Here is a 27,206-nt window from a genome sequence, read left to right on the forward strand (position 1 = left end):
CCATCCCCATAAATGAAGCTTATTCACGCTGCTTAAAACCCGATCTACGTCGGGTACTTCAATTTGTATCATATATATGTTAATGACGAAGAAATAAATCCAACATCGTATACAATATTTAAGATTCTGTACACTGCCGGCAGTCTAAATCGCTGTTGAGCATCGATAATCGGTACTGAATACTAAAGGCTTCCACACAATTTCAATTTTGAAATGACGTCACCCATCTGAGGCTCACGTCGCCGTTTTCGCGTTCCCATAACAGTTCCTACTAAAACCGTTAGATAGCGCTATGTTCGTTTGCTCGTATAGAACTTTCCACAACAGTGCAGAGCCTTTAAAGCAGAATTTAAGTGCTCTCTGTATCAGTTTTTCGCGAATATTTCGAAAACAGTGACGAAATCGGTTAAAGTAAATGGTGATTTTCCAAAAGCTCATTTCCGAAAAAAGACATAAATGATAACAAAGCAAGTACCAGCTCTTACTAAAACCGTTTCATAGCGCCGTGTTCGTTTACTCTTTACAACGGTCTAAAACTTTCCAGAACAGTGCAGAACCTTTAAAGCAGAATTTAAGTGCGCCCTGTGTCTGCTTTTCGCGAATATTTCGATTTCAAAAACGGTGAAGAAATCGGTTAAAGTGAATGGTGATTTTCCGAAAGCTCATTTCCGAAAAAAAGACATAAACTGATAACGAAGCAAATATCAGCTCTTACTAAAACCATTCTGTGACGTCGTGTTAGTTCTACATTGTACTACAGTTTTACTCGAGTTTTCGTAAAATTTTGCACAGTTCTTGAAACAAGATAAACAGAAAATCACTGTCTACCTGAAATTTCGAAAAAACTAGTCCCATTTCTTAAATGAAGTCTCTTCTCTCTAGGTAAAGCCCGTACTTTAATGTTCTCTGCAATTTAGCAATTTATGGACCTGTGTTCACTCAGTGTTTTAGAAGTCACATCTGATAAATAACTGTTATGATCAGGGGATTTTTCATAATTTTTAGAATTTCATTCTCTGATCCTTTGAGTTGTTGTATAGTTTGCGACATATTTGCTTACTTCTTTTTTTTTTTAAATATGCTCGTTGCGTCCGAATAACAGAGCTGATTTTCAAAGCAAATTTGACCAATTTGCGTTTTTAGCCTTGATTATTGCTGGGATTTTAAAAATTCTCCGTATATGCGGTGAAGTTTCAAAACATCATCATGTACTGACACAGATAGACTTTGCTTCTTATGAAAGTCTGCAATCTTTTGTTAACTTCTTTCCTCGTAACTATCTTAATCTGCGTCTTCATTACTTCACTCCTCCTCACCAGCTTTTCCCTTTCTCAATAGATGTCCGATTATTTCATAGATATCTTGAGATGAGTAACACGAGAACAGATTTGTCTACATCCATCCAAATCTGCATTTTCTATTCATTAACACTAATGCTGCTGTGTTTACGCATTTTTAGAACACTTTCGATCAAGAATTTTTAAAAAAGGAAATGTTTCGGAACGAAAGTTTCTGGTAACAGCTTATTATTTGAAATGAGAAATAGTGTGCGTGTGTGATTACGGCAAAGTCTCGAGGGCAATCTGCCAAAGGGGAGGGATGCCTTCGTGGAGGACTTTCTAAGGGAAACTGGCTCGTATACACGTTACACATGCGGAAAACCACGAAAATGCCCATGCAGCCAGCCCGTTCGCGGGATTCGAACCTCGGGCCGAACTACCTGTGTTCAGCGACTTGACCGCTCTGCCGCTGATGAGCTAAGAAATAGTGTATCCTATTTTTAAATGTATTCTTCTTTCAAAATGTCTCATGTAAACAAGTTGTGAATCAAAGGATGGGTTTTTGCGCTTTCAGAAGAGAAAGATTCCTATTCCATAATTCAAAACCGATGTGAAATGCATAGTATTAAAATTTCTAACTGGAAAACATGCAACATTATTTAATCGGAAAGGGAAAATCCGTCGATCATTACTTTGACATTGAAGACTCCAAACGAATACCAGAAAAATGGTACTTACAGTTTCTAATGCTTCTAAAATTAAATCTTTGATAACAAGAGAAAATCCGCTGACGAAAAAATCATTTGCAAAATCTTTTAATATGGGTAGCAAAAATAAATTCAAGATATACATCTTAGAAAAGCTAAAAAAACGTAATGTTCATGAACTTTTGTGGAAGCGTGTGGCTCAACTCAGAACAATTTGTAGAACCCTATATGAAAACTACAGCAGGAGATAAAAGGAAATGCATTGAGACCCTCAATGTAGCATAGATTTATCTAAATGACTGCAACAAAAATAGATATATTTATTATCGAAAACGAAGAGAAAGAAACGTGCTTCCGCCAATACAAAGAAAGTTTCCGCATGCGGTGTATAATTGTCTGATATTTTCGGAAAAAAAAAAAAATATCAATTTCTTTATCCCATTTACTTTCCATGAAGACAAAGCAACAGTCTTCGAAAAGGAGCAGTGCATTTCTTGAAAAAATGCATTTCTTGAAAAAATGCATTTCTTGAAAAAATGCATTTCTTGAAAAAATGCATTTCTTGAAAAAATGCATTTCTTGAAAAAATGCATTTCTTGAAAAAATGCATTTCTTGAAAAAATGCATTTCTTGAAAAAAATGCATTTCTTGAAAAAATGCATTTCTTGAAAAAATGAAGACTAATACTGGTATTGTCTATATATCTTTTCAACGTATTCCTGCGGATTCCCGTGACGATTCAGCTGTGAGCTAATGTGTCTCCGATCCCATAGAAAGAGCTCTTTTTGAGCGCAAACCTACCACGATTGAGGAACTTCGGAAAGCAGTGGAAGAAGATTGGAAATCATTACAACTGAATATTTTAGGGAAAGCCCTTCTATCATGGAAATCACGATGCAGTCTTACACTGTAGAAAAAAAGAATATCATATCGAACATTTAAAAAAAAATACTCTTTACAGTTTAAGCATTTATTAAACGGTGCCGAAGTCCTTCTAAAAATGTATAAACCCCTTCTGTAAATCCAGAATTTCTGACACGGGCGCCAGACATGCTTTAAATCCAAGACAATCGTCGTCATTTGATTAGTTATCTACAAAACAAGCATGATCGTAAGCCACAATTTACACCAACACCGAAGTAAAGTAACTTTCTAGATTTCTTTCCAGGACTGGGACAAAGTAAATATGGCATTCAGGAGTTTTCTGGAAATCGTGGACATTACTTTAAAATTTCACACATGGACGGATAAAAAGGGTCTGGCACTTTTCTTTTATGTTCTGGATAATGCATTGTCTGGGTAAAACTTGGGCGGTAGAAACGTAAAACAAATGTTTTCAACATTTAAGTCTTCAGACTGTTAGCCCATTAAATGGTTTTTTTTTTTTTTTTTTTTTTTTTTAAATCTCAAATGCCTAAATATTGGATTTAAATCTAGACTTTCTAAAGTGCCGTTATTTTGTTACTGCCGGTTGATTGGGTAGCGGCTAGGAAAGATTTTAATGTACTATCAAGCCTTTGGCTTGGCATAAACGAAACTCGATTTTGTGCCATAAAACTCAAACAACCAAATGAAACTTTGGCTTGATTTTGAAACTTTCCCACGTAAAATTTTCATGTGTTAGCTATACCGACAGCCAGTGTTGCCACCATTTCAAAACTGCTAAACGAAAAAAATTTTTTAATCTGATTGTTTGGGGAGGGGGGAGAACTGACCTTTTTGTTTTGTAGTGAGAAGAAAAAAAAAATAGTTCCTTATATTTTTACTGTTATTATTTTTATTATTAGTTTAAAAGGGCTTTGTCTCTGAAAGACTATTATTTTCGTTTAGCGATTTTGCGTTGAATCACTATAAACGGCGAATCACTTTTCAAACTGTTGCCACCAAATGTTAGAGTCCTGCATTATATTTGAACAAATTAAATAATGAAAAATCTGCGTAAATGTATCTATATTTCTCGCATTGTGATAAGACAACGGTACATAGAGCCATCGAATTTTGAATGACGTAATACTCCTCCGAATATGGGCATGTGGAAGACCAAATTCGAAATTTGGAATTTGTTTTATTATCGATCTCGTATTTTGTAAAACTTTAACGAATTTTTGATTAACAAACTCAACGATTTCAAAGCGAGCAATGGCTACGTTGTACAGAAAATGCATTTTTATTTCCAGCGCGCGAGTCTGTGTATCGGAAATTCTAAAGATATACTCATTTTAAAATTATTTTACGATATTGCTTTTGAACTGAATTTTATGGTTTAAGTGCGAAGAACGTGACAATTAATAAATAAATGTAACACACAAAATGTTAAAAAAACGCCCCTTTGGGCGTAATTTAAAATCTGAAACCTTTCAGATTTTTAAAAAAATTTATTTATTATTATTATCATTTTTTATTACCTAATTACTTTATTTATTATGTATTAAAAGTATTGAATTGAAGACAGAAGAGAAACACATCAAAATAAAATATAAAATTAGTAAAGTAACAACCTTTTTTCGGCATAGATTTCAGCCAAATTTGATTCGTTTCAGATTTCTTTGGTCTTGATGAAGAGAGACACCTACCTTTTTGCCCTTGAAATCGCTAGATTCTTGACTGAAATCTACGGCAAACACAACGCTGTTGCTTGCTAATTTGAAAATTGAATTAATTAATTAATTTTAGAATATATAAACTGCTTCGTCTGCTTCTGGTTAGCTTAATAAATAATAAACTGCTTATTAAACTAGAATAAACTGCTTCTGATGAATAAAAATATCTGATGCGGACACCGCATGACTTCCTTGTTCAATAGGAAGGAAAAATGTATATAAGTCCTTCCTATTGAATTATATACATTTTTTGCTACATTTCATTTAAACTTATTTCCTCGAATTTCATTAAAGATGTAGTTCTCTTTCAATTAATTCAGTTCTCACTTCACGGCAAGGCAAAAATACATAAAAACTCAAAGCACCTTCATTAAAAATTGTAATATCCAAAAAAACATAAAACAAGAGAAATAGTTTAAAAAGTTGGGGGGGTGGGCAATTTTCACGATTAAAACTAGAGTTCCTAAACAAAAACCAGCGGTTTGGAAGACATTTTTCGGTGTACAAACTGACTTAATTCACTATTTTACTAAGAGTAAACAAATAGCGGCTTCGTTAGGCTTAGTACCGCTTAAACACTGTTAAATTGTTGATAATTCTACTACTATTGCATGCAGATTAATTAATGGCATAAAACCCTTAACTGGAACTTAAGAACAATCCACTTTTGAAGCAAAAAATGCTCAATTTACCAACGCATAAGAATAACGGCCCTATCACTTCTATGGACGCGCGCGCTTACCCGGGACAATTCCGAGAAAGGAGATTCTAGTAGCACGGCTTTTAGCGGCAGGCTTCCGAGAAATGTTTCGTCTAGCTAGGAGGAACATGTCCCGGCTACGAGCAACATTTTAAAACTTGTCCGAAAATGTTCCGGCTGGAGACGTGTTCCTTGAACGTTCAACCAATCAGACGAAAGTTCTGCTTCTGAAGGATCACGGGTAACTTTCAATATGGCGATGGCTCTCACTGTGAAGTCATGGACGGTGGAAATAGAGGCCGATTTAATTATTGCTGTTTTTTTTTTTTTTTTTTTGTTTTTTTTTTTGTTTTTTGTAATACAACTGCCTGAGTCATTTTTTAAACGTGTATATATTCATTAAATATATAATCGTGGAAATTTCAGAGTTGACAGTATTTTACGACGTTCTTGCAGTTCGGATTTGTTTACAAATTGTTCGTCGCCAAAAGTTCGCCACATTTTTCGTATTTCGTGGTGATCGTGTATTATCACTGTTATATAATAGAATTTTATTTCTTAAATTTAAGCTGAATAAGTTTTTTAAATCCGTTTGTATATGCGCGGCTTTTCTCCTAACTACTTATCTTTTAAATTGTTAATTGCATAATCAGTGACACTTTTTAAACAGCATAAAAAAAGAAAAGCATAGCTTATGTAATAATAAGAATGCTCATTAAATTTGTCTATTATTTTCATGTTATTAATGAAATACTTTTTGGATTATAAATACATTAGGAACTATACTTTTATTGTAAATGCTACATATTGAAACATTGGAAATTTATGGATTTATTATTATGCATGATGAAAAACATTTGTATATACATTCATTAATATAAATCTTATTCATTACATTAATACTAATAAAAATATATTAACAACTTCTAAACCATCGCATCTCTCTATCTGTATGTAAATATATGACTTATTAGACGTGTATATATATGTATGTATGAATACAAAAATGAACATTGCCAAGAAGTTTATTTGAAGTTGCTTTTAATTCAGATAACGATTATGTAATTGGCAGCAACTATAGTTATCAGTTCTTTGCAAATTATTATGGGTATGTAATAATCAATTGAAAAATAATTGATGAGTATTTGAGTACTAAAGAGCGTACACATTTTGTTATTGGATTAATTCATAATTATATCATATGTATGATCTACGTAATAAAAACATGACTAATAAATAATAAGAAATGCTACAGCTGTGCATTTATAACATTTGATTACTTAACACAGTGCACAACTGATTATCACCTTTATGTCCGTTTACATAATGAATTGCACTTTCCAATTAAGTGCACGGGCCTACTCGTTGAACACTGGTAGTTCTGTCTCAGGTTAGAATGCCGCGAACGGGCTGGCTACGTGACGTTTCCTTGGTTTGCCCCATTTGTAACTGGTATACCAGCCAGTTTTAAAAAATCTTCTACAAAGGGATCCCTCCTGTTAGGCAGATATCCCTCGAGGCTTTGCCGTAATCACATAAAACAAACTCATGATGCGCACCACCTATTTTCTAGAGTTGGTATAATTAATGTGTTTTAGGTGTATTGCCGAGTGTTCTATGGGACAGTAAACAACTCGCACATGTTTGATTGTATTCATAAGTTTATTTGATCTTCATTTTGCTGAATAGTATCTACTGGCTGTGAGGATGTAAATATCAGCCATATAGACTTTTGTCATAAAAGGTCTTCTTCTTCTTCGTCTTCTTTTTTTGTCTGTTTGTTTGTTTGAATGGACAAAACAGTAATTATGAGCCATAAAGTTAGTCGAGGTCAGAAGGTGGTCACCAGGTCACAAATTTTCCAGTGAGCCATCAAATTTTCATTGCAATGTAGACAACAGAAAATACACATAAATAATGTCTGATAAATAGACTTATCCAGCACACGTTTTAAACTATTTTTAGTGTATTCAGAATTTGGCTATTACTGATGTAATTGATTAATATAACCAGAAGTGTGTTTATCTGTTACTTGAAGTGCCAGAGTGGAGATCAAAGTGAATAACTTGATAGCAATCACCTTCCATTACTAACAATAAAAGTTTAAAACGAAAAGCGTGTGAGCGATACAAAACAACACGAAGAAGCGAATGTCACTTGAAAGGAAACGTCACTTTCGCTAATCTGAGCGATAACTGATTCTTGTATGGCTTTCAGCCTTATTTACTAAGTGAAGATGGTAACCCTATTTCGCCAAAGGGCGTTTCTCAGAACTGTTGCTGCAAACGTTTTGTTCCGGCAACAATTATCGTATGTGATAAGGGTTTTTTAAAAAAAAAGAAGCTCACCAAACCGGATAACAGTGTGGTTATATATATACCCACTCTGTTATCCGGTGTTTTATCCGCACCAGCATTTAAAGTTAAAATTAAATTGGAGTCAAAGCAAGGCAGTTCCTCAAGGATATTAATGATTTCAACCGTGTACAAGAGGTTTAACACAATATTTAAACAAATCAAAATTAAAATAAGAATTCCTAGTAGTACAAATTCGATAAATAAAAATGCAAAAAGGGAAAATATATATATAATACACACACACACGTTTGGTGCGGCTGATTGCAACCAAAAAGGGAGTTGCGCAACTGTTAATTATAGCAGGCTCATATGCAAAATTTGAACATTCTGAGGCTACTCGTTTTTGAGTTATGTGAGATACATACATATGTTCAGCATTCACGAAGTATCTCTTTTGAATTCATTTTAAGTCCATTTTACAATCAGTGTGGGAAAAAAAAAATAAGTCCGCATATATAGATGTCACGCAGAAACATCGCGTAAATGGATTCGAGAGCGTTCAAAATAGATATTTTCGTTGAAATATAATATCCGAAATTTTTCACTATTACAATACTTCCTTTATTTCTTGCAAAAAAGTAAAAAATTAATCCTAAGAAACTAATTTAAACAAAATGTTTAAACAGCAGGACAAAAAATTATTATGAATTTTACCTCTTTAACTATTTTTTTTTTTAATGCATAGACTTGTCGTATATACCGTGAGTAATTAGAAAGCTATAAACTGAAACTGTCGCATTTATTTTACAATATTTACATGTTGGAAATTTAAAATGTATTTTCTGTTTATTCTTAGCTTTGGGAAAAGTTTGAGAGGGAGAAATTATGTTCATTATCTGTTGCAATAAAAATACTCAGAAATTCGCAAGTATTTTTCCAAATTTCTTTTATTCTATCACACAAATTAATATTTAATTTGAACCATGATTCTAAAAGCTGTTTTGTCCGGAGGAAAACTGGCCTTGTGGCAACAATGCTGTCCCCCCTCCCCTCCCCTCCTGTACAGAAAAATGAAAGAGGAGGAAAGAAAAATGCAACTAGAATTGACTGATTACAGTTAAACCCCGCTATGGCTAACCTGGCTGCCGGATACAAACGAACTAACGGTTTCGAGCAATTTTCTGTATTCTTATAAGGTAGTACCTTCTCCTTCCTTATTGCATCTTTTGCGGTGTAACTGTGTAAGGATTATATTTATTTTAACTAACATTTATTTTAAGTTTAAACTATCTTTCCTGTCAAGCCTTACTTTTTACTTTCCCCTGGAACTGCCAATGCCAGAGTATGTAAATTTTAGTAGAACGCGCAAGGATTCAAATTATCAGCGGAAGTATTCTGTGTTAAATAGAAAGGAAACGAGTTCGAAGTGCGCTTTCTTGCTTCAAGTGAGTGTGGAAGTGACTAGTTAGAAATTGAAGAACCACGCGTTTCGGCCTGTGTGCTTGCCTCGGCAAATTGTTAATCTTTCAACGTAATATTCAGAGTTTGCTGAATTATCAGCGGTATTGTAAAACGCGGTGAGGTTAGTTACGTTTAGAGAGCCTCGTAGTTAGTTACTTGTTAGTATCTCTTTTTAGTTTCTTATTTTTATTTTACCGCCGGGTCGGCGTAGTTTGTGAGCGTCAAGAGCACGCAATTGTAATTTCTAAAGTTGAATAAAAAGGGACTTAAACCCTTCTCAAGACTCTGTCTAATTTCCAGTTTTCTGCAGTCACCACTTTGTTGCGTGCAGGTTGGAAGCGCGCAACTTTACAACTGGAAGCACGTCCGGCTAGCATCGAGATGTCTGGAGTTCAAATCCTGGCGAAGGCATTGCACATTTTCACATCTTTTACTCTGAGGGGAAAAAAAAAAAAAAAAAAAACCGAAGATTCTACATTTTGAGTGTTTATTTTATGCGGCTACAGCGAACTTCAAAAGTATCAAAATCGCGTAAAACCAACTTTATCTTTCCTTGCGTATTTTTCCATCTAGCTTTTTAGTGCTAGTTTCTGAAAATTTTTTAAATCTTTGCATAAATTTGTCTTTTCTCTCTTTTTCTTTCGATTTGTATTTGCATTTTTGTATTAGCATTCGGTATGTGTCGAGAATACAATTTATCCAGGTTTATAGTTGGTACCTAGTAAAAAAATCAAGACTATAATTTCTATTTATATTGAAAAAAAAAAAAAAAATGGGTACTGGGGAAAAGTTTAAAATGGCATAGGATACGGATGTTGAAGAAATATGCATCACCATTCAAAGAAACCACTGTCGTCATCTGCACAAATGCTAATTATAAACGTGTGTTTTAGATGGAAACATATAATTCCAGAACGGGTCTATACCATGACTTTAATAATTTTACAGGATGTATTATTTAGCATCAAAGTATGGTGAAACTGAAATTTAGTAATTTCCAGATATGAATGAATGAATTAATAAATGTAAATAATACTTACAAATATGAATGAATTCATTAAATAAAATACGTTTCTAATGTCATATATCCTGCACCTGGTACGGAATCACCCTGACTTTTATTATAAAGAACTACATTTTTTAATTCATTCAATTGTGAATTTTCCATCAGTCATCTGCAATATTATTGTGATAGTGAAAGATCTTTCCAATGCCATTAATTCTTTACGTAGTGTAGAGCCATCATTCTGGAATTACAATGACTTGAATTGTAAAGAATTTTGTATTGTAAAGAATTTGTTTTTAAGCCGTTCAATCATGAATTTTTCATAAGTCATATGCAGTATTATTTTAATTAATAAAAGTAATAAAATATATTTGTAATCTGATATAATTCCGTATCTTTACGAATTCTTCTTGCTATCATAGTGACTTTTATTGTAAAGCATCATTTTTTAAAATTCATTCAGTCATGAATTTTTCATCAATCATCTTTAGCATTATTGTAAATAATGAAAGCTGTTTCTAATGCCATTAATTCTTTACGTAGTATAGAATCATTATTCTGGAATCACACTGACGTTTGTTGTAAAGATTCTTTTTTTTTTTTTTTTTTTTTTTCCAAAATTAATTTAATCATGAATTTTTCATTAGTCGAAGTACTAGTGCAATTAATAGAAGTAATAAAAGATGTTCGTATTTTAATATAATTCCATATTTTTAGAAAATCCTCCTCCAAATTATAGTGATCTTTATTTTAAATAATATTTTTTTTTGAAACTTATTTAGTCATGAATTTTTCATTAGCAGTAACATTGTAATTAATAGAAGTAATTAAAAGATGTTTCTAATGTGATATAATTACGCATTTTAACGAATTCCTCCTAATCACAGTGCTTTTATTGGAAAGAATAATCTTTTATTTAAATGCGTTCAATGATGAATTTTTCATTAGTCATCTGGAGTATTATTGTAATTAATCGAAGTACTAAAAGATGTTTCTAATGTGATATAATTTCGCGTCTTTACGAACTCGTACTGTTCTAATCATAGTGACATTTATTGTACAGAACTGTTTTTTAAAATTCATTGAACCATGAATTTTATTAATCATTTTTCATCAATTCATTCAATCATGGATTTTATTGCACAGAATCGTACTGACTTTTATCGTAAATTATTCAGCTCTTAGCGAAGCTTTGGAATCGAATCCATTAAATATTACGTTGCGGTGTTATAGAAAAACATGAAATAATAATAAACTGTGAATGTGAAGTCATACAATGTAATTGATAAAGTGCGTATAGAAGCCTAGTAACGCATAAAAGTATCCAGCTGAAACAAGAAAATTAGATTTTGCTTCTTCATCCATCTTCTCCCTTAAGTAATCCAGCTTTTGTTTTTTGTTCCTACTCTATTGTTCGTGACGAAGGCTTCGTGAAGTTAAGAAAAGATAAAACCGTGATTGGATTTGCACGTCTCTCTTTCTGTAGGACAGACTTAAAGAGCGAAGTGACTCAGGAGTTTTCCTTCCAAATAAAGGACTTTATCATTTTTTTTTTTTTTTTTTTTTTTCCCGCATAAGCTACCGTGGAAAGAATAATTTTCCTCGAGCCATAAAATCGGAGTCATTTTTTGACGCGTTAGTAGACGTCGCGTAATGTGATCGCAGTTAATGTTATCATTTGGATATTGTTATTGAATTTGTCAAAGTCTTGTCCGCTTCTGTACGAAAACATGGAAAGTACATCGCTTATTGTGATCAATAATTAAAATAAGATCAAACTATTACAGCATACATTTTTAAAGCCCCTGAATAAAAAATAATTTGCCAAATAAAGTCAATAAAAATTGACAGGTGACAGAGAAATGTCGCCAAATGAGGCGTTAAGTCACCAGACAGTTTGGTTTTTATTTCAGTCAACTATTTAAAATCTTAGTTTAAGCAAAATATTTTAGTTTGCCATATGAACAGCTATCAATTGTCAACGCCATCAGACACACGTCCTTCTTCATTAGGAGGGGGGAGAGAAAATCTGCAGAATTTATTTTTTCCTTTGGAAAAAAATTCTGTAAAAACATATACGACAAACTATAGGGTGACAGTTTAAAATTTTACATTGGTACGTTCTTTATTCAGTGAGGAATACCTTCCGAATATTATAAGATTAGGGATACAGAATATTGGTCCAATAATTTCCAGAAACGTTATGAATATTTCATATACAAACCTTTGCATTTTCCTAATTAAAATGTTGTTAAAAGACATAATTATATATTCTTGATATTTTTCTATTAAATTAGGTAATTTCCATAGCTATTTTGAAGAGCATTCTTTTCTCGTCGTTTAATGCTATCATTCGGTTACTAGTATCAAAACATTTGTGGACAAACGTAATCACATTAAGCGGCACCGGCACCTACTGTGTCGTACTTATATTAAAGCCTTGTGCGTTGTCTGACGACGCGTTTTTTGATCCTGCAAACATCCCTGCCAGAATCTTTCGAAACTTCTTGAAGTGTTACGATACCATTCATTTCTCATTCACACGCGTTGGCAAGTGTCGCAAGTGCTTCAAACAGCTCTGTGCAATGACCGTGAAGACATACACACAGTTACAAAAATCATCTATACACCCATTAAAAGAGAAGTGTACCAAGCATTATTTGAGCTTAAACTGTTAAATTATATTAACTATCATGGTACTCATATAAAAAATCTAATGTGGATACCACATGATTTCTGTGTACGGCCTATTAAGTTATACAAATTTTTTACTTCACCTTCTATATACTGGGAGATATACACAGGGTGCCCATTAAAGTCCGGTACCACCCGTTTAACTGCCGAACGGCTGCAGTTATAGTCATAAAAGTAGTGTCTATGTATAGTAAAGTGGCTATGCACTACTAGATGAGATAGTTTACAGTGCCACCTGTTGGAAAACGGCGGAATTAGCATCCTTATCTGGAAAACAATACGAGATAGGAAGAAAAGGTGAACTACAAAGTTGTAGAGCATTGTTGATTTAGTGCCGAAAGACAGATCGTGGACATGAATGTTAAGAACACAATTTTAAATGCGAATTTGTTTGTTCACGATTTCCTACACTGTGACGTGACAAAACGATATAAAAAAAAAAAAAAAAAAAAAAAAAAAAAAAAAAAAACTAATTACCAAAAGCTATCTTTATTTTCGATGCTCAAACTTCTCACCATTAACTGAAATGCACATCTGGACCCTTGTTAGAAATTCATTTTGCTTGTGTTGTAGATAGCGGATGACACGTTTGCATGATCTATAATACGTCGTTGAAAATCCAGCAATGTTTGCGGAGGGGCCGCATACACCTGCTGTTTGAGGTATCCCCACAGGAGAAAAGTTTATTGAAGTCAGGTCAGGTGAACGTGCTGGCCACTCTTCGAAACCACCATACCCGATTATTCGTTCTCCGAATTCCTCCTCAGGTACTGTTTCACTTGTGACGTTTTGTGCGTTCCTGCGCCGTCATGTTGGAACCATGCATTCCGGAGTTGGAGCAATGGCAGGTTCTCAACAAGCTCGAGTATTATATCTTGCAGAAATTCTAAATATCGTGGCGCCGTTAACGTACCATGATAAAATATTGGGCCGATTAGATTTTTATTATAAATTCCACACTAAACATTAATCGAAAACCCTATTTGATGTCGAACGTTGGCAGAACATGTTGGATTTTCCATTGCCCAGAAATGGGTGTTCTGCCTACTGTACATTTCAATTCCGCGAAAAGCATGCTTCATCCGTCGGCACTATACTTGCCAAGAATGTTGGCTGGACTTCTGTCTGGTTCATAGCGAAGTTGCACCATATGAAACGTCTCTCAGCATTCCCATCCAGTAATGGAGGCCCACCAGCGGCCGAGCGGTAAAGTCGCTGAACACTGGTAGTTCGGTCCGAGGTTCGAATCCCGCGAACGGGCTGGCTGCATGGGTGTTTTCGTGGTTTTCCCCATGTGTAACGTGTATACGAGCCAGTTTCCCTTAGAAAGTCCTCCACGAAGGCACCCCTCCCCTTAGGCAGATAGCCCTAGTGTGCTTTGCCATAATTAAATACACACACACACACACACACACACACCCATCCAGTAATGCCAATTAAATGTTGGACGGTATAGATGAGCACCTAATTGATTTAGGATATTTCAAACTCAACTTTTTGAGAGGCTACAGTTCACTTATCTCTCTTGTACTGCTGTTGGGATATGTAAGGGCGTATGATAAGACATCTCCCGGTTGTACTTTCCGCCCTGTCTTAGCTGGTTTCCGAGATCGAAATCGGCTAGTCACGCAGCCTGCCTCCCTTAAACGTTTTACAACCTGTAGGATGGTTTTGTATGCGTTATGTTCTTAACATTCATATCCGCAAGGTGTCTTTTCGAACTAAATCGACAATGCTCTACAACTGTGTAATTCGCATTTTCTTCCTATCTCGTATCGTTTTCATGATAGAAACGCTAACTCCTCCGTTTTCTACCAGGTGGCGCTGTAAGCTATGTCATTTAGTAGCGCATAGCCGCTTAACTAATACATAGACATCACTTTTATGACTATAGCTGTAACCGTTCGACAGTTAAACGGGTGGTACCAGACTTTAGTGGGCATCCTGTGTATATATATGTACAGTAATCTCTTTCTCTGTGTATATATATATATATATATATATGTCGATAGATAGATAAATATAGAAAAACTATTCATATTATTATTATATATATATGTGTCTCCCAGCCCCTATAGTTGTATTTGGAGAAGATTTATACTCGTTATGAAAAAATAAAAATGCAGAATATTTGACTTTCGTACGAAAAAAATTGACCGGGATATTTAGTTTCAAAATCTGAAGTTTTTGATATTTTCAAGTTTTGAGCGATCGGTTAATTAAGTTGCAACAATTGGAGGAAATAAGTTTAAATGAACTGCAGCAAAACATTGTGTGTAATTTAATAGGAGTATAGGGAACTCATGGGGTGTCCACATCAGATTTTTTTATTTTTGAATCGGATTGATTGAAATAAATATGCACTGAATTTATAATATTCCTAATTTAAAATATTAAATATTTTTATAGAATTACATTTTCACTTTTCAAATATAAAAATTATATCATTCCCATGCTATCTTAGATGTCTATTTGTCTAAGATCCTATAAAATATTTTGCGATTCCCACCTGAGTCATGTGTATCCGATAATCTGTGTTGTTATACCATATTAAACTTTAAAAGAGCCCTTTCGGGTAAAACTTAAAATCTGAACTCTTTAAGACTTTTTTTTATGTGTATTGCCACGTAACTCTGTTTCGACATTGCAAATCAATTGATTGTTTTATTAAATTTTTCATCAACTGATAAATAAAAATAAAATGTTTACATGAAGGAATTATCACCTTTTTTATTTCTTACTGTAGCTTGGAATTTGATGGCGTTTCGATTCTGATAAAGTTTGTAGTCTTCGAGCGAGATTACTATAAATTATTGTTATCGCGGACTGTAGGTGCTCTTCGGTCAATCGGGTTCTTTTGTAATTAATTTTCAATTTTGAAAAAAATGCTGTTTGTGTATTAATGCATTCCCGAACAAAGCGATTATACCCTATTCAAAAATTCGTAAGATTATATTTTGACAAGTACGAAGGAAAGTTAATCAAATTATCTTCAGATCTTTGAGTAAGATTCACATTACGTTGTAAATTAATTAGCTTCATTTATAGATTTTTCTGGTGCGTATTCAGGTTTCTTTTTAATGGTAATGAAAATAATGTACACTCAGTCTCGAAGTAACTGAAACCTCAAAATCTTTGCAACACCGTATTCGCAACAAATACATAACCGCAGGCGGCCCGCGGGCTGTCAATTTGAGACTAGTGATTTAATTGATTTCTCTGTGCATATATCGGCGATATGTGTGCGATGAATGTAGTAATTTCGTATAAATATATGATAGCAATAAAATAAAAGGAAATAAAACATGAATTCTCTTTGTTTGCGAATTGAGGTATAGTTTTTAAAGGTTTTATGACAGTTTGTGTGATTGTGTTTTATGCTTTTTTGAGAGGCACGTAACTTTTGTCACGTCACTGTAGAATTTTATTGTCACTCAAGTTTTATTGACGCAAATTGTACTATTTTACAAATGATTTAAGTTTCGCTCGTAAAAAATACAAGTAGTAGTCATAATGCTCATAAAATATACAGCAGACGGATTGTTGTGGAGTAAGAAAACACGGATTTTATTATTATTTAAAAATGGCGATAGTTGTCTACTATATCGACGTACGTACGTAATATATGACCATTAAGATATTGTTTATTAATTAAAACAGTGCTGCCAGATGTTCATAAATCTTTAAAAACTAATAATATCTCTATTCTTTAAAGAATCGAATAAACGAACGCGTGAATTTCGCTATAGTGCGAATTGCAAGGGAATCACAATGGGAGAATTAAAAAGTAGAGAATAAATCCAACTTTAAATTTTTATATACATTTTGAACCTTGGCGATAAGATGAAACGAAGATTAAATAATAAATAAATAGTATTAAATAAAGATTAAACGAAGGCGGATTCATTTTTTATTGTTTTGTTTTACAGCATAACTCAAACTTTGCGCAAGAATGAGCAGTAAAGTTATCAAATTAAATAAACTCATGGCATTAATCAAAAATTTCACTTCAGACTTTTTTGCCTGCCATTTTTTTCTCCTCGCCTTTTTAAACCATATAAACCAAGCTGCTGATGTCAATTCTAACGCTGGAAATAAGAACTAAAGTAGCAGTAAACAATAAATCAAATGGGAATGATGCCTTAAAGTTCATTCATCTCATAGTATCTTAAAACTAATATCGAAACAGTTCGCAGAATGAAAATCATAAAATTATATATCTAATTATAAGGCTTATAACATACTATTGATTGTATGATCGAAGTCTTAAAATTCATAATTTTAAACGTGTAAAAATGCCAGGTAACCAAGAATGTTCGTGCGGTTTTCGTCACTCATCAAAAATGGCCCACAAAAATCTTAAAAACCCATTTTATTCTTCGAAATGATCGCCTTTGCCTTCAATTACATGTTCCCAACAATATACAAGCTTATAAATATTCTTTTCGAGAAAATCTTTTTTATTTATTTATTTATTATTATTATTACTTTGAGAATATTCTTTTTCTGAAGTCTAAATTTGTGATATAGCCTTTATGATATCATCGCGTTTTCGGAACTACTGTTCCCGCATGTGCAATATACATGGCCCAAAACAGGTAATGTTTCGATAGGGTGATGTCTGGAGAATCGGGTAGCTGATGCAAAACTTCTTCCTCATCTGTTGACCTGTGCTTGCTGCTGCTTCTGGTGCATTGCAGTTGAAACTTTACAATTGTGTTGAGTAGATCTCGGCTGTTATGGTTTTTCCTCTCTCTAGATATTCATAGTGGACTATCCCAGCGCTGGTCTATCAAAAGAAAGTATCCAGCGCTGGTCTAGGTTCGGTCACATGCAGCATTACCTTCTGTTGGTGAATGTCCGGTTTAGCAGGCAATGTGACCGAACCAGAAGTGGACCAATGATGTTTCCTCTTTCGGTTATCATACATGATCCATTTTTCGTCCACATGTCAAAATTAGGTCCAGGAACGAGGCTTTAATACATCGCCACAGCAACGACAAGCAGATTGTTCAACCGTTAGGCCTTGGTTCTCTCGGGCAGGACATGAACTCACTTGCTTAGTTTCCATGTCATCCCAAGGTAAGATGTGATCGAATGGTTTCGTCAGATACTCCAAACCTGTATGCAAACTGGCAGATTTGATGAGGATTCTGCTTGACTTCCTCCTCCAGCTGCACTTTGTCGAGGGTGGATGGACGACCAACACGGACTTGTCTTCAGGGGCTTGTCGAATATAGAAAAAAATTGTGTAGCAACATTTAACACTTTATAGCAGTGGTTCTGTCTACCTTTTTTTTATCCCATGCTCTCCTTTCACCATTGCTAGATATTCCTTTCTCCTCTCCATTTCCAGACTCGAAAAATATGTATACATTTCTTTAAATTTATATTATTTTTAATGTGTTTTATAAATTAAACAAAAAAGTGTGGAAAATGTTGATAAATATCAAAACTTGAATAAAAGTTTTTTTTTAATTTTATTTTATTTTATTTTATTTATTTTTTTATGTTCTTAAGCTAAATTCTTAACAGGTAAATAAAACGCTGCGTTTTCGCCCCAGAGTATAAAATTCCCCCAAGGGGGAATTCCCTTATCGTAGAGAACCCCTGGTGTAATATATCATTTTTGTATTTCTGATTTGCAATACTACACTCACGTTTGTGTAAATTGCAACACCATGAAGGACTTACGCGAGTGAGCTGAAATTTTCAGGAAATGCAAAGTAGCGCATGATATGCAAATGATTAGAATTGCAAATCCGTAGCGCATGCGTATGCTGAGCAGCGCCCTCTGAACGGCTGATGGATCCGAATAAATAGACGGCTGTAGCGAGGCGTGTATGGTTATCGGTGGTTATCTGCTAGTGGTAAACGTTAACTCAATCTGTACTTATGCCTCGTCGACGAAAGAGAGCGAGATTTGAACAACTTACAGAGTTTGAACGAGGGAGAATCATCGGCCTTCGTGAAGCTGGATTGTCGTATCGTGCAGTAGCCTCTCGTGTGCAGCGTAACAGCAGCACAGTGATGCGCGTTTGGAAGCAGTGGACGGACGAGTGTCGGACAACTCGGAAATCCGGGAGTGGACCCTGAAATGTGACGTCAGCTCGCGATGATAGACACCTGGTCCGCATGGCGCGGATGGACCGTACAGCTTCCTCTAGACAATTGGCAGCACTGTGGTCAATAGCTACAGGTGTTTCATTGTGTGCTTCATCAATTCGTAGACGTCTGCTGCAGTGTGGACTGCGCGCACGGACTCCTTTATACAGGATCCCCCTAACGCACGACCATCGCCGCCTGCGGCTACAATGGGCCAATCAGCATAGAGACTGGCGTGCTGATTGGCAGCATGTCGTGTTTTCTGACGAATCCCGCTTTAATTTGTGGTACCATGATGGCCGCATTCGTGTCAGACGCTATGCCGGTGAACGCCACCTTCCGGAGTGCATTATCGAACGCCACAGTGGACGAACACCCGGAGTTATAGTCTGGGGCGCCATAGCATATCATAGACGATCTCAATTGCTACGAATTGTGGGCAATCTGAACAGCAACCGGTATATCCTTGAAGTTCTACAGCCCGAAGCTGTTCCCTTCCTTCAAAGCTTGCCAGGCGCTGTATTTCAACAGGACAATGCCCGCCCTCATACTGCTCGGATTGTTAAATCCTTCTTTGCAGCGCAGCAGGTACAGCTTCTTCCTTGGCCTACGTGTTCCCCGGATATGTCGCCAATTGAACATGTGTGGGATGTCATTGGTCGGCATCTTGCTCGTGATCCTCGTCCTGTTGCGTCTGCAGACGAACTTTGGGTACGCGTACAAACGATATGGAATGCTCTTCCTCAGTCAGACATTCAAACTTTGTTTGACTCCATGCCACGTCGTGTAGCAGCACTTATTGCGGCGCGTGGTGGCCACACAAAATACTGATTCTGATCTCTTGTTCTTGTTTGTTTGCTTTGAACATTTAATCATTTATTTGTACCACTACCACTCAACTGTGTATTAAATTGCATTCAATTATGACGATTCCTTCTTGGTGTTGCAATTTTCACAAACGTGAGTGTATATTAACCGTAAATCGTATTTTAGTCACCATGTTTCTATTTAAAATTCTAGGTACTTAAGTATTATCCCGTCGACCGTGAAAGCTGGCTACCATCGATCGAACTATGAAAGTCGACAGAAATCCCATCAAAGTTACGCTAATCATTCCTGTGGAATTCTGAAGGAACTGACGCCTCTTTATTTCTTAATCGGTACTCGACCACCTTAGGTTTTACGCTTCGAAGTTTTCGTCTGTTTCTACTATTTTATTAGGCTCTGAATGTTACAGAATCTCTATTCAGAACGCTATGAATACAAACTTCCCACAGGTAATGGTTCCAGTGTATTACATTTTTCTCGGCCATATTCAGCTGACCCTATCTTGTACATTAATGTACACTTTTTTAAATGGAAGGGTCCCATAACTTTGAAAATAATCCACTGCATGCTCTTCTATAGAAGGCAGGCCCCAAATTTTAAAAATTTCTTTTAAAATAAAAAATATGTATTTATATATAGCAGTAACAATTAATAAACCGTATTTCCTTCTCACCTTTTTCTTTAAAAATTTCGTGTCTAAAAACTGGACACGTCACTTCATGTGCGTCTTGTACAACGACGAACGAATCGAAAGGGTGAAAGATTGTCGACGACGGCGTGCGTGTTAATCCAGAATCAGCCGCCGATCAGAAGAAAGCGCAGAGGTTATGAATGTGTGCTATTACTATACGCTAATGCATAATTAGAAATAAATCGTGTTGTTTGGTGACGGTTTTTCAATCGACGGGATAATACATAAGTAATCGTTTTCACTTATGCTTTCCACGTTTGGAAATAGTGTTTCATTGGAGCCATCTATGAAATAAATAGCTAAGTAAAAGTGGTACATCGCATGCTACATGAATACCGAGAGATCTTTAGAAATACGTATACTTCTTGTTTGGAATAATACTTATGTCTGGTTTTGTAGGACCGGATACCTGGCCTTCGAAATATCCCGATGCTGGCGGAAAAAAGCAGTCGCCTGTCGACATCGTGACATCATCTGTCCTGCCCAAGGAATTCGACCAGCCTTTAAGATGGAAATACGGCTCGGAAAATTCAACGTCTATAGTTAACACAGGGTGCGGCTGGCGTGTTGACGTTCACGGTAGTGATTCTGGTGAGTTTCGAATAATATTTTAGAGAAACTATGACTTAAAAAATTAATTAGAGTTGTAGTGTTACTAAAATCGTGTTCGTACTTGCGAATAGAAATATTTTACGGGTTTTGTTTATTAATTAAACAAAACCCGTAAAATATTTATATATGTAATTTCTCTAATATATATTATATATATTAGAGAAATTATATATAAATTTATAATAGAGAAATATAAGGTGATCAAAGAAAATATAAATCTTTCTTCCCATAAATAGGACAGAAAATCGAATCTTTGAAAAAAAATCACAGAAATGCAGTATTTTTTTCCCCTTTTTTCAAAAATATTTCAAAATGACATATAGGGAAATAAATTTAAACTATGTTAAACATTTTTAAGTTATTTCAATATTTTGCTTGTTTTTTGTTCGTAAAACCATCCATAACATCGTAGGGATCTACTTCATTTCTCCAGCTGCTGTTATGCAGACTCTTTAGAAAGATTTCTTAAATGATTTTTATTTAGGAAACTGTTCTCACAACTAACGACACTTACAGCAATTTTGAGAAAGAAAGTTCGCAGCCGTATTACAGTATTTGGAACTTTGTCGGGAGATTGTAATTTAGAACAAACGGGATAAAATTTCAAAATAATCACTCCACATTCAGCAGTCTCATTTCTTTTTCTCGGCAGCAGAACTCTCAAATGCGTCTCACTTAATGGGTAATTTTTTCTTATTAATGTCACCGCCAACGTGATTTAGTCGACGTTCGTAATTTTCATTTAAAATTAAATCATTAATTTCATTTCTGTTGAAATCTGGTGGTGATTTCTTTGAATACTTTCGATAAAGTAAACTATTTTTTTTTTCTCAACTTAATTCTGTATGAATTCAGAATCTCATTATTCTTTACCTTCCTCGACTATCCACACGATTAACATTTATAAAATGGAATTTCATGCGAAAAATGCCGCCCCCAAAAATTTGCGACCGTCCCCCTCCCCCTGCCGCTGTTAAGCTACCCCACTGGGTTAGCTGAAGCATACAGTACCTTGTAGCGAGTAGCAGAGCTAGAGTATAATTTGGAAAAGTTTTTCTACGTGATCGTTTATCTGGAAAATTCGAGTATAATCGAGTGTTTTCGAATATGTTCTACTCATCGAGAACACGTGGCATAAATACGGGAGAGATAACCGAATGTTGGACAAGTTGAGAATTTTGAGTTCCGAACGACAGGTACATTATTTTGATTTGAAGTTATGTGCCTTTTGTGCTGATTCGTGTAAATAAGGGAAAAAAACGAAACATAGTGAGTGCAGAACATTTAAAGAGCAATGGGAGATATGAATATTTCGTGTTTGAGTCGAGTAATAAAGCAAGGCGTATAATTTGCAATGAAACGATGTCAGTCCTCAAAGAATACAATATAAAATATTATGAGACTAAACATGCTGAGAATTATTCCAAATTTGCAGGAAGCATACCGGTAGAAAAAATATGAATCTTTGAAACGCGGGCTAAAATCTCAGCAGCCGCTATTTAAGAAGGAAATGCTGAGCAAGAAACAGCCACTCGTGCTAGTTTCTGCGTGGTTTATTCAGTATCGAAGCATGCAAATTTCCAATTTCTTTTCTAAAAACAGAACAATGGAAAAGTAATTTGAGCAGTGGCAGTTGAGTTAGGAGAATCATACCACAGGAAGGAGAATATTTAATTTTTTTCCTGAAGTGAGCTCTGAATTAAAAATTTCTAATGGACATCTAACGCAATATTTCACAGGGCATGGGCCTTTTCCGGTGTATCTGAAGCGACCGAGCAGTGAGCTCGCTGAACGTTGGTAGTTCGACCTGGTTTCGACTCCAGGCGAACGGGCTGGCTGCATGGTCGTTTCCGGGCTTTAGCCTGTGTAACGTGGATACGAGACAGTTTCCCTCAGAAAGTCTTCCACAAAGGCATCCTTCCTCTTAAGTAGATACCCCGTATGTGCGTTGCAGCCATAATCATATAAACCGAACCCAAACAATTAAAACAAGCTGAAAAAGATAACAGAAATGCCAAATTTTGAAGTTAAATATCTCGGTCAATTTTTGTTATGCAGGTTTGAAATATTTTATTTTTTTGTAATGAGTATAAAATTAGAAAAAATCTTAATTCTGTGTCATTACTTTTTGATTTCAGCTCAACTCTTTTTCATACAAGAGTTATCGTGAATGAAAAAAGTTGTCACTCGTATACAAACAGATAGATATCATTGTAAAAATACTAAAAAGGTTAAGACACAATAAATGCTTTTTGTTGTTTCACTTCTGAATTAGTATTAAAAAGGTGTTGTGAGAACTCTAATTCGGGGTTATTCACTGTATATAAAACTCGCTGTTGCATTTTTAGACCTAAAATCTTACCTATGTCTACAGTAAATTCGTGGGTGGGAGGTAAAAATGGAGTGCCCGTTCTTCCTTTAGGGAGAGTGTACTTTAGGTTCATGAGTGTTTCTTAAATTCAAATTCCCACCAATGCAAACAGGCCTTTATGGGCCTAAATTTTACCCCAAATCTAATCAGCTGTTTATATATCTGCCAAAAGCTTGAATACTAAAAATGTAAATTTTTGGCAGTTTCATATAGGAGTAATCATGGACGGAAAAATCATCATACACATACTTACACTCAGACAGACTTGATTTAAAAGCAGTCAAAACGTGTTGTGAGGGCCTTAGATGGTGCTTAACTGAAAACTCAGTATGAAATTTTTGGACTGAAATGTTTACCTCCTTCAGCTATATGCTATGCATATATATATATATATATATATATATATATATATATATATATATGTACGTAAGCGGAAGTAAAACGTATATAACTTATTTTGCTTTTACAAAGTAAGTACGAGCCATTTGCTCGATTATCTGGCAAGATCTATGAGCAGACCTGAAACTGGATATCACCAGTCCCCGCAGCCTAATGGTGTTGTATTAATTAAAAGCACATCTTCTCAAATGTTAAATGTTGTACTTTATTGATTATATAGTAGTAATCCTTTTTATTGAAATACTAGCAGCTACGTGGCAGCCTTGTGTGGCTTTTAAATGTATCGGAAAAATGTCTGAATACCAAACGTTAAATTTAAAAACTGCGCACAATTTTTATCTGCAGCACAACTTCATTTAAAAAAAAAAAAAAAAAAACCTGAAAGGTTTCAGATTTTAAATTACGTGCGAAGGGGCATTTTTTTGACGTTTTGTGTGTTACCTTTGTTTATTAAATATCATGTTCTTTGCACTTAAACCATAAAATTCAGTTCAACAGCAATATCGCAAAATAATTTTAAAATGAGCATATCTTTAGAATTTTTGTTACACAGTTCCGCGCACTGGAGATAAAAAGGTTCCCCCCCCCGTAGAGTGTTGCCACTGCTCTCTTTTAAATCGTTGAGTTTGTTAATCAAAAATTCGTTAAAGTTATGAATATGAAATCGATAATAAAACAAATTTCAAATTTGGGTTTCCATATGCCCATATTCGCAGTAAGATTACGTCATTCAAAATTCGATGGCTCTATGCACCGTTGTTTTATCACAATGCGAGAAATATACATACATTTATGCAGATTTTTCATTTTTAATTTCTTCAAATATAAAGCAGGACTCTAACATTTGGTGGCAACAGTTTGAAAAGTGAAACGGACATTTATAGTGATTCAATGCAAAATCACAAAACGAAAACAATAGTTTTCCAGGGACAAAGCCCCTTTGGACTAAAAAAAAAAAAAAATATATATATATATATATATATATATATTACATATAACAAAATTACAATGACGTAGGCAATATCCCTTAATACAAATGTTAATTATTCTAATAAATAAGTTAACCAACTTTCCGTTGCCTTCCCTCAACAAACGTCCAGTATCCAAGAGAAACATTAAATTTAAAGACTGCACAGAATTATCGCCTTATCAACCCTTATCAGCAGTCCAGTATACAATTGAATGAAAACTGTTGCCAAAACCACATTTCTAAAAGAATGAAACTATTCAAAATGATGCGATAAAATCGAAAAGATTAAATTTTAAAAAAATCCGTTTCGAATTTCGAAAAAATCGCTTCGAGTTGCACTGGCTCTTGTCTAGATGCACTTTCTGTTAACTGTTATTTGAGGGGGGCACCAAATTTCGTAGCCTTGGGTCTATTAACTTAAGCGCAGCACGAACGAAAGACACAGAGACTCTTTCTTTTATTATATGTAGAGTTGAAATATTTATTCATTGTTTTTTACGTATCTTTTCTCTCATTTTAGAATTATGTGGAGGTCCACTATTGCATACGTACGAATTAGTGCAATTTCATTGTCACTGGGGCAGTTCCTATTCATGTGGATCAGAACACACCATTGATGGGAAATCTTATGCCGGTGAAGTAAGCACTTTTGTTCATTTTGTAAAGAAAAGATATTGTGGTATAATTTATCTGCAGAATTGTAAGATCATAAGATGGAAAATGCTTCTTTGTTATTTCTTTAGCGAAAGCGTGACTTTTGTACACTGTCGCCCATTAAAATTGCTTTGAAGCAAACTCAGAACCATGAAGTAAATGGAGAACAAATTTGAAATTTATTAAAGATGTAGAACATGCTGGAATATACAAACAATTAGCATTTTATGGCATTCGTGCGTTACAGGGAAGAGTAGTGACACCTTTAGCAGTACAAAAATTTCAAGTACAAACACATTTATTGAAGTCGCTAACTATTCACTTAGATTTTCCCATGGTTTCCGGCATCTTGATGAAAATTGCATTCTTGATGGTGTAGCCTGAACTTCATAAGGGTACCATTCAGTTCTTGTGTGTTGAGTAACAATAGTTAATAAGCAAAAATGCCTGAACCTTTAATCAAATCAACGTCTAAATACTTAGATCTCCACAGGAATGTCTCGGAATCTTGCCGAAGGCCGCATTCTTCATCCTATGTTCTGAAAATTATAGGGTGCCTTTGTGTCTTAATATCAATATCAAGGCGGTCTTGTACTTTGGCGAATAATAGCGCATAAACCCTCGTACCTTGACGGATAATGGCGCATAAAGTTATCTGCATATTTACGCAAGTTGGCCTCAGCGGTTTCACTGCCTCCATATGCCCCTGCTTGCAAAGTGAATATGATTCTTTTAACTGTTGTCCTTCATGGTGTAGCAATTTTAATGGCAAGCAGTGTTATTGAGTGCATCCAAAGTTAACCAACTTTCCGTTGCCTTCTCTCAACAAACGTTCAGTATCCAAGAGAAACATTAAATTTAATGACTGCACAGAATTATCGCCTTATCAGCATTCCAGTATGCAATTGAATGAAAACTGTTGCCAAAACCACATTTCTAAAAGAATGAAACTATTCAAAATGATGCGATAAAATCGAAAAGATTAAATTAAAAAAAAAACCGTTTCGAATTTTGAAAAAATCGCTTCGAGGTCATCAAAAGATTTTCCTAAATTTCCTCTCTCCCCTTTTATCTCCAAAGCAGTGGCGTAGCTAAAGGACGCGTTCCGACTAGGTCGGCATATTTTCGGTGACCGCATTTTTTGTCTGAAACCTTATTGTATTGACAAAAATAATAGAGACCGTTGAGGCTGATAAAGAGTAATGAGATTCTGTATTGCTATGAAGAATTCAATTGCGAAAAAAGCCTGTTTTTACTCAAGGTAAAGAATTCAAAGAAATCACAACGATATTTCAAGAACTTCATATACTTGTTATACCTTTTTCATTCCGTCCGTTATTGGAAGGGAAAAGGAGCATGGAAGGGCACTTCCTTTGAATTTTTGCAGCTGATCAGTAAATACGAGTACAATTTTCCAGAACGAAGTTACAAAGTAAAAAATGAACAAATATTATTTCCAGAGCAAAGTTTCGAATATTGTAATACTCTTGCGAACTTCCGTCAATATTGCTCTAAGTACTGCTGTTGCCAGAAGAGGTTTCTAAATAAAAATCCTTAAAGAGGTTTTTTAGAACTAAAAATGTATATTTTGCATTTAAGATATGTCTGCATAACAGCAGTTCAAACAGTCAAGCAAACCTCCACAATATTATCGACTTTTTTTTTTTTTTCCTTTCGGGAAAAGTAAACAAAATAATTATATAATTTTGAAATGTTGGAATTAAAATTTTTCTTCAAAATTAAACGTAGAGTTTTAATTTATTTCCATATGTGTCATTTTGACTTGTTTGTACGTCAAGAAGGGCAGCAAATTCAGGGACTTTCCCAGAAG

The 27,206-nt window shown here is 34.8% G+C and overlaps 1 protein-coding gene across 5 annotated transcripts in view; it reads left to right on the forward strand.

Annotated features, from left to right (window-relative positions):
• The window catches only part of LOC118188233 (carbonic anhydrase 1-like), a 104,716-nt gene that overhangs the window by 46,677 nt on the left and 30,833 nt on the right, over window positions 1-27,206 (forward strand). For 4 of the 5 annotated variants that reach the window (XR_004758078.2, XM_035358625.2, XM_035358626.2 and 1 more), the window contains exons 2-3: window positions 20,769-20,960; window positions 25,242-25,360. Coding sequence is in view for 4 of the 5 variants with exons in the window: in XM_035358625.2 (XP_035214516.1) it covers window positions 20,769-20,960; window positions 25,242-25,360 (311 nt within the window). In the remaining variant the exon portion in view is untranslated. The remainder of the gene's footprint in view (window positions 1-20,768; window positions 20,961-25,241; window positions 25,361-27,206) is intronic. The other variant, XM_035358628.2, reaches the window with a different exon arrangement.

Source organism: Stegodyphus dumicola, chromosome 10 (genome assembly GCF_044657685.1).
Source record: "Stegodyphus dumicola isolate Sdum_Otavi_A_Nest chromosome 10, ASM4465768v1".
NCBI lineage: Eukaryota > Metazoa > Arthropoda > Arachnida > Araneae > Eresidae > Stegodyphus > Stegodyphus dumicola.